Raw genomic sequence first — 9351 nt, 5'->3', positions numbered from 1 at the left:
GATTTCTTGATCCATCTTTGCTACTTCATGAATGTAGCAAACAAGCATTCTCTTGATATGGTCTATAATCGGCTGATACTCCTCAGGATTTGACAGTAAAATGTTGTTGAGGAGTATCCAGTCGTGAGGGTTGAGGTTCGGTAGATCAGCCAGAGAGAAATTATGAACCAAGCCTTTAGAGCCTCGAGTCACTTTAAATTTGACGTTGATGAACTTCCCGGCTGAATAAGGCTTCAGTATCTTGAGAGTTGCAATCTTCTGTGAACTCCAGGTTAAGTAGTGTAGCTGAGCGAACTCCAGATAAAACTCTAACAGATCTCGATCCACCTTCGGGTCCGAAAAAGGGATGACAACAGTTGAGTTGAAGCAATGAAAGATAAATGCCTTTCAAGTGATTGACATGTCAAACTGCGCATCCTTCGAGTTTTCAAGGCCGAACGACATGACAGGTTCGAGCCAAGGAGTACTCGGTTCATCTATTGCTTCTCTTTGAAGAGAATTAATGGTCCACTCTTGAAAAATGGACTTCTTTTTCTCCAAGAACTCCTTTTCTTTTTGCTTCTTCTCCAGCTCAGCCGTTTCCCTTTTGAAATTTTCTGTAAGCTCTTTGTCAGAAAATTTTGTTTTCTGAAAAGGCTTAGAGGGATTTTCACCCAAAGTATCTTCAAAAACATCATCATCATTATCTGTATCATCTTCACCAATTTTCTTTTTCCTCTTATCCCTTTTGCTGACCGAATCTTCATTATCCTTCGGTTCAGCTGTTGACTTAGGTTCAGGAGGAGGTTGAGTTTTTTCCTTTTCTCCCCCTTGTTTCGGCTGGACATTAGTCACTGAAAATACCTCAATACGACTAAGGATATCTAATGCAGGTCTGAGTTTGTCAGCCAAATGGCATCTGATGGATATAGTCAGAATGGGATCATGTGCGTCAAGAAGATGAAGTAGAATGGAATGAACGTTACCTACAGAGCTTCGAGTTACCTCCCTTTCAGACTTGAAATCATTAAGCTCATTTGTTGCAATGCGAAGCTTGAGGTTTTGCATTTTTAGCTGAGATGTACGCTAGTCTAACTCATCCATTATTCGATTTTCTACAGCTAACTCTGCTTCCAGTTGAGTCAGACGATGATTGACATCAGCGTGAAGGGTGGCATTGGCAGCTTTAATGGCCTTACGAGCGGCTTCAAGATTAGTCCTTTCAACTTGAAGAGAACGCTGAAGATTATCGACCGAAGCATTCACTATCTGAGAGTTTTTTTTAGCAGCAGCCTGCAAAGAATCAAGGACTAGTTGAGCCTCCACAATTAGTTTATCGACTTTTGCGGTCGCTTCTTTGCATTCCTTCGCGAAGCCTCAATAGTAGACGAGGCCTTCTGACATTGAGAAGTAGACGCTTTGATAGCCTTTGCTGCAGCAGAAAGAGAAGCATCATGATCTTTAACAACCGAAGAGAACAGAGCTTTGAGAGCTGCTTCAGAATAAGCACTAGTGGAGGAGGAGGAAAGCAGTTGATCAAGTTTTTCAGTAACAACCTTGAGATGGCGCTTGGTTACTGGAGCATCTTCGTCGTCATCACTTTGGACACGGTAGGGACTGAAGTAAGTGGAATCAAACTCCAAGTCCTCACCTCCAAGAACTGTGTTGGTTTCGGTAGATTGGGTATGAGATGGGGGTTTGGTAGTTACAGGAGGTTCGATAGTGACTGGAGGAGTGGGTGCTGAAGAATGAGCCCCCGTATCGGATACGTTGGTTCGAACTCCAGTGGTGGTGGTAGTAGTGGCTTCAGTAAAGATTGGAGAAGAAATGGGAATAGTAGTGGATGGTTGAGATGTAGTGATGGGAAAAATAGGAGGGATAGAAACAAGAACAAAAACAGGTGGAGGAGAAGGGGCTTTGGACCGAACAGGTACCTCTGGTGTAGGCGAGCGAGGTGGTGTATCACCACACGTCGAACCCTCATCATCTGAGCTTTCGCTGTCAGTTTCACTTGGAAAAGGTGTGGGTTGAGTAGGTGGCACATATTCTGAGTCACAATCACTTGAAGATTGAAGAATTAGTCGTCGAGCTGGTTTCTTGACTTTCTTCGGCTTAGGTTGAGTTGGGGTTGCTTTCTCTGACTTTTGCTTCCTAGGTGTTTGAACTTTGGAGACCTGACCCCCTTTATCTCCCTTGGTTGGTTTAGTGACCCTCACCTCCTTTTGTGTTTCATGTTTCTTTCCCCTCTTCGCAAGCTTGTCTGCTTCCTCGATGGAGCGAATCATGGCAGGAGTGAGTTCCCTTGGGCCCGAAGAAGGAAGCTTCTTGTATTCTTGAATAACGTTGCTTGTGTCAGACACGCATGCATACATAGCTGCTGGGATCGATCCAATGAAGGAATACTTGGAAGGATCTGTGACGATGATCTTCGTGGTGTGAAAGGTTGCGATAGATGTAAGAAGAGAGTCCGCTATGATTGGAACGTGGAGATGATCCATCGCCCACTTTGTAATAATGGACCAATACCTACCACATGAAATTTCTAAATGTTGTGATGAAGAATACAAACTTTAAGCCAGTTGTTGCGATATGACTGCCCTATAGTCCAAGGTAACCCCATGATACAACCTATAAAGCACAGTCATAAATGACTTGCTTGCTCTGTCTGAGCCGGCGCTACGCTCTGAGAGACCTTTGAAAAAAAGAGTGAAGAGGTCGTTCCATTGTGGAGGAAGGCCACACTTCTTGAATTTGGTAACTGTGGCTAGGGTTTTTGTGTACCCCATTTGGTAGAACATGGAGAACAGTTGACCATTAGTAATTGAGTCGAGGTTTACCAAAGTGGGTTCACGAGCAAGACCAATTAGGGCACAAAAGCGATTCTTGGAGATAGAGGTCTTCTCGTTGTGAATATCAAAGTGAATCCTCTCAGCAACCTTGTCATAGTAAGCGGTTGAATAGATGTGTGGGAGGCAGGTCATGGGAACAACTTCGACCTTTGTAAGAGCATCGACAAGAGGTGAGTATTTGAGACATTCAACGATGTACAACATGTAGGGTTCATAGATGAAGGGTGTAAGATCAATGATGAGGTTTTGTTGAGGCTTTATGGTGAGAAGGTTGGAGTGAGCAGATGTATCTTGAACAGAAGATGGTTCTGCCATTGATGAAGCTTGAGAAGAAGAAGACGAATAGTGAGAGAAATCGCCATTTTTATTTGAGAGGATTTGTAAGTGATAAAAGAGTAAAGAGGAGCGTTCCAAATCCTTTTATACGTACAAGTAGGAGAGAGAAATATTTGGCTAAAATCTTGGATTTATTAGAAACCGTTCCTGATGTGACGGAGTGAACAGTTGGCAACCCCGATGATGACACAAGAGAGAGAAAGGACGTTTCATTGTTACGCGCCTTTCCATAAAAAGTGCCTTTTTCAAATTGTCAAAAGGATTGGATAACTGCTGACTCAGCCAAGAACTTTATCCCAAATGTCACCCACTTACTTTACATGAACCGTCATCACCTTCATTTTTATCGACCACTGGAATACTTTTAGAAACGAAACGGTAACAATTAGCTCATCGTTAATAGAACCAGATTTTGGAAAATCAAAGATTTTCGTGCATAGAGTGTGAATGATAAAGATATAAAGCGAAGTTTTTATGGGAATTTGTGATGTCTTGTTAAGACATAAAGCGACTGATTCTAAGCATGAATCTCTTCCTTCAAAATCAAGAGAGACTTCAAAGTTCTTGTGTGGCTTCCCATTAAATAACGATCAAGTACTTGTTAAGAAGTATTGAAAGGCATCTTTTTAATTAAAGCTATAAAGGTTGGCTTTCGCTTCAATTCATGATTTTGATACTTGATATAAGACCGAAACTGAACAAAGTACTTGTGAGACCAATGTGGCCTGTTAAACAAGTAGGTAGGTAAGATATTCAGTGACTTGTTGACAACTGAGAAATCTCAAAAAAAAAAAAAAAACTTAACTGGATCCTTGGGGAAGAAAAATCTTGATAATAGACATTTTCAGAAGGATCACTCAAAATAAAAAGAGATTTCATTCAAGAACTTTATCATAGTAATGGTGCACCATCAATTCATTAAAGGTGTTGAATTATGGGTTTCACTTAGTACGTAGTGACACAAAACTAAGATCATGAACACAAATTTTTGTATAACCATAAACCTCAGTGGTAAATGCTGAGAGTCTCAAGGGTTACATTAGTGAGATGAAATGTAATGAAGAAAAATGATATATGTGGTATAAGAAGCGAATGTACCTCTGCTATAAAAGAAGGACCAACCAGAAAATTCTAAGCTCAATATGAGAAGAGTAAGGTAGCTCATGATTAGAGTGAATGTAACATCCTAGTTTGGGAAAACACAATTTGTATATATCATGTTATTAAGGGTTCACTCAAAATCTGTAGAGGCTTTAGTCAACATGCAACAACATGCATCTAGGGACACTTAACTAATTTATAGGAAAGAGGTTATACCTGCTTGAGCTTTACCATTGAGAGTAACATTTATACAAAGGAAAGCATTAGAAAACATAAAATAAAATAAAAGATATTTTTGTATTTTGTGAAAACCTTTAATAAAACAAAAAAGAAAAATATTTTGTGATTTAATGAAAATAAAATAATGAAAAGAAACATAAAACGAGTATTTAAAAGAGTGTAAAAAAGAATAGAATCAAAATTCCTTGATATGAAAAAGAAGCTAATGAGTTCAGAAGGACCGAACCCGAAATAGACCGAGCGTTCGGTTCATTTCGGTTCGCTCTATTTCGCTTCTTACCTTTATTGAAGTGAAGGCGATTTTGGTACTGATTCTGCTTCCATCATTCCTAGGCATTGTAATATTTTGTTGAAACTTGCTTCAGGTAAAGCCTTAGTGAGTATATCTGCCAGTTGATCAGTTGTCCTTACGAAGTGAATTTGCACGTTGCCATCTTCCGCGTGATCTTTGATGAAGTGATACCTCAGTGCTATGTGCTTTGTCTTCGAGTGTTGCACTGGGTTATGACAAATCCTAATTGCACTTTCAGAGTCGCAATATAGTGGGATTTTCTTCATGTTCAGCCCATAATCTCTAAGTTGACTCTGTATCCATACAACCTGAGATGTGCATGAGGCGGCAACAATGTATTCAGCTTCTTCCGTGGAAAGAGAAACACATGTTTGTTTCTTTGATTGCCAGCTGACCAATTTACCATCGAGAAATTGGCATCCTCCAGTGGTGCTTTTACGATCCAATCGACAACCACCAAAGTAAGCATCTGAGAAAGCTTGGACAAAGAATCCTGAGTTTGCTGGATACCATAGACCAAGAGAGGAGGTTCGCTTCAGATAGCGAAAGATATTTTTCATGGCTAGCAAGTGAGGTTCGCGTGGGTTAGCTTGGAATCGGGCACAATAGCAAACTAAGAACATGATGTCGGTTCTGCTAGCTGTTAGATACAATAGTGACCCAATCATTTGATGATAAAGCATCATGTCAGCGGCTGGCTTCTCCAAAGAAGGTGTAAGCTTTGTCCCAAAATCCATTGTAACTTTCACTTTGGAGTCTCCCATCATGCCAAACTTAGCGAGAAATGTCTTTGTATATGCGTCTTGATTGATAAAAATGCCTTCGGGTCCCTGTCTAATATTTAAGCCAAGGAAAAAGTTAATTGGACCCATTGAGCTCATCTCAAATTTAGTTTCCATCAACTTCCTAAATTCAGCTGTTAAGTTGGGATCCGTGGAGCCGAAGATGATGTCATCAACGTAAATTTGGACTATCATAAGGTGGTTACCCTCTCTCTTACAAAAGAAGGTTGAGTCAACCGAACCTTGTTTAAATTTCGACATTTTTAAGAAACAAGTAAGAGTTTCATACATGCTCTCGGAGCCTGCTTTAGGCCATATACTGCTTTCTCTAGGATGTAACAGTGATCTGGGTGCTTCTCGTTCACGAAGCCTGGCGGGTGCTCAACGTACACAGTTTCTTCAAGTTCTCCGTTGAGAAAGGCACACTTTACGTCCATCTGATAGACTTCAAAGTTTTTGTGTGCAACATAAGCAAAAAAGATACGAACCGACTCTAATGTTGCAACTGGAGCGAAGGTCTCTTCATAATCGATACCTTCCTCTTGGCAGTAGCCTTTTACAACCAACCAAGCCTTGTTACGAATCACATTCCTCTCCTTATCCATCTTATTTCTGAATACCCACTTGAGACCGACAACCGAAGCATCCTTTGGAGTTGGAATTAGACGCCATACTTTATTTCTTTCAAACTCATTCAACTCATCTTGCATGGCTTGAACCCAATCAGAATGATCAAGAGACAAATTCACAGTCTTCGGTTCAACTTTGGAGACAAAAGAGTTGAACATGCAAAATTCTACGTGAGAGAATAGTGTAGCGTGTTTCGCTTTGATCTGTGATCGATTAATACCTTTTCTGAAGATTCCCCAATGATTTGACTTTGAGGATGATCTTTGGTCCATTTAATGAGAGGTGGGTAGTTTGGATCACAAGAGGGATCCAATTCTGCATTGATTTCTTCTTCCAATTCTTATAGTGTATCATCATCATTGACATGTGTATTCTCCCCCTCGAATGATGAAACGAGTTCAATATCTGGATCAGAACGTTCCCCTTCATTTGGATTTTCGGTTGAGCTAGATGATTGTGACGTTGAATTATCCCCTGGAATGAAGAACCTTGATCTTTTGGTAGAGACGAGCCCTCCCCCTAAACCAAAGGACGATCACCAGAAGGTTCGCTTGAGTCAGGTCTTTCGGTTGCCTTTAGCTAATCAGCTGCCATCTTTTGTGTAGCATCATCAACAATTTGCTTCAAACTGTCGACTTTGTTATTTTCCTCCTTGGATTCAGAATCAATAGCTTTTTCAGGTTCATCGAAGAGAAGCATATATTGCTCGAAAAGATTTGAGATAGGTACAATAACTTGACTAGACTTTGGAAAGATTTCATGCATTGCATCTTTAGTTGTCTTCAACTTCTTGACATAATTGTCATCGAAAGTGACATAGTATGTCTCTTCAATCTTCTTTGAGAGTTTATTCAGAACTCTATACGCTTTTGATTGCAAGGAGTATCCCAAAAATATCCCTTCACTAGCCTTAGCATCAAACTTGTTTCGATTCTCCTTAGAGGTAAAGACGAAGCATCTTGAACCGAACACATGAAAGAACTTCACATTAGGCTTGCGGTTGTTCAAGATCTCGTAAGGAGTGATAGAGAACCGCTTGTTTAGATATGATCTATTCTGAGTGTAACAAGCAGCAGCAATAGCATCAGCCCCGAAATATAAAGGCAAGGAAGCAAAGCTTAACATAGTTCGAGCCACTTCACACAAAGATCGATTTTGCCTTTCGACAATTCCATTCTGTTGTGGAGTATATGGAGCCGAGAAATTATGAGTCGTTCCCTTCTCAGCTAGAAAATCTTCGAAATCCTTGTTCTTGAATTCCAAGCCATTGTCACTTCTTACATTACGAACCACTTTCCTCAGTTGAATCTCAACTTTCTTTATGAAGAGCTTGAGCTTAGGAGTAGCCTCTGATTTTTGCTTCAAGAAAAAACACCCATGTGAAGCAAGAGAAGTCATCAACGATGACCAGAATGTACTTGTTCCCACCAATGATTTCAATAGAGGAGGGACCACATAGATCGATATGCTACAGCTCCAATGGGTTTATCACCTTTTTGTTGATAATAGAAGGATGACTTTGTCTACTTTGCTTTCCCATTTCACATGCTGCACATAAATGTTCTTTGTCGAATTTTTGAATTGGAAGACCTTGAACATGATCTCCTAAAACAATCTTTTTGATATCGTTGAAATTAAGATGAGAGAGCCTTCGATGCCATAACCAACTTTCGTCTGAGTGAGCCTTCGTTAGCAAGCAGACTGCTGGTTTCCCTCGAATTGGATTGAGGTTTAAAGGGTACATTTCCCCCTTTCGGTTTGATTTCAACAGAATGTTGTTTAACTTTTTTCGACTATCTCTGAGCCTTCATCATCAAACGAGACATTCAATCCGGTCCAAACTACCAGCTGTGATACACTGATAAGGTTGTGCTACAATCCTTCAATGTATGCGACCTTTCTTATTGAGAAATCACCATTCATAATCATTCCATAGCTTTTGGTAGTTCTAAACGAATTGTTTCCGTACTTCACAATTCCACCATCCTTGAGAGACCGAAACTCCCTTAGTTCTTCCTTTCATCCTGTCATGTGACGCGAGCATCCACTATTAATATACCATTCTTTGTCAAACTGCTCGTCACGTATAACCTGCAAAATGTTAAGCAGATTTAGGAACCCAAAGTTTCTTGGGTCCCTGTGAACCTTTTACAGGACAGGGAATAGTAAGAGAAACATCAACCATATAAGTTCTTTTAATTAGAGTTGTCTCATATTTTCTCTTTATTGTAAAAAGTTTAATTTTGTTTGTCTTAGATTCATTAGACGTAGGGTTTGAGATTTTGACGTCTGCATTCTTTTGGATCTCTTTCGGGCAATTGTTGTCTTCTAGAAAGAGCTTTCCTTTCCCCTTTAAATATTTTGAAGGATAAGAATTAGAATGAGAATGAGAAGAATAGGGTTTAGAAGTGATATTAGATCATCGATTATTACTCTTCCTTGGTTGAGAACAGGAACACTCTTCCCTTCTGTTCGTCTGATTGAACTTGGGACCGAACCCATCCTTTTGGTTGCTATTATCTCGAGTACTGAAGCCATACTTTCGGTTGCTTATGCTCTGAGGACCGAAGCTCTCCTTTCGGTTGCTTACTTGTTGTGGACTGAAACCCTCCTTTCGGTTCCTTACCTGCTGCAGACCGAAGCTTTCCTTTCGGTTCCTTTCATTCCAAGGACCGAAACCCTCCTGTCCGTTGCTTCTTGATTTTCCTCGTGACTTATGCGTCCTTTCATACCTTACATAATGAGGATTTTGAGATCTCCAAAACTGTTTTCTTTCTGAGAGATTCTTGTTGTATCTCAGATTTCGTTGGTGTTTTCGTTCTGCCACCTATTTTGGATATTTATGAATGTTGGCCTTTTTCTTTGGAACTTGAGCATGCCTTTTGCTCTTTGACGAAGATGTCTCACTGGAAGTTATCACTGGTTCACCCAAAGATGTTTTGGTTCCACTTGTGCTTGGCACATGATATCTTGCAGGCTCATTAAGTGGTTCCGGCATGTACCTACCCATCACTCTCCATGAGGTTTTCTGAGACATGTCTTTTGTTTCATCAGCGTTATCTATTGGTGTTGACTAGAAGAACTCTTCACATCCAACTGCACTATCTTCTTCTACCATAGCTGTCATTTCTGTTGTTTGTTG

The 9351-nt window shown here is 40.3% G+C and overlaps 1 protein-coding gene across 1 annotated transcript; it reads right to left on the bottom strand.

Annotated features, from left to right (window-relative positions):
- Positions 1 to 1307: 1307 nt before the first annotated feature.
- On the bottom strand, positions 1308 to 2477 carry LOC111879245 (uncharacterized). The gene has a single exon (XM_023875714.1). The coding sequence runs from the start codon at positions 2475 to 2477 to the stop codon at positions 1308 to 1310; it is 1170 nt and encodes a 389-aa protein (XP_023731482.1).
- Positions 2478 to 9351: the final 6874 nt, after the last annotated feature.

The sequence above is a fragment of the Lactuca sativa genome, chromosome 1 (assembly GCF_002870075.4).
Source record: "Lactuca sativa cultivar Salinas chromosome 1, Lsat_Salinas_v11, whole genome shotgun sequence".
Taxonomy (NCBI): domain Eukaryota; kingdom Viridiplantae; phylum Streptophyta; class Magnoliopsida; order Asterales; family Asteraceae; genus Lactuca; species Lactuca sativa.
Note: the sequence above shows the minus strand (reverse complement) of the source record. Positions and strands in the feature narration are given on the sequence as shown.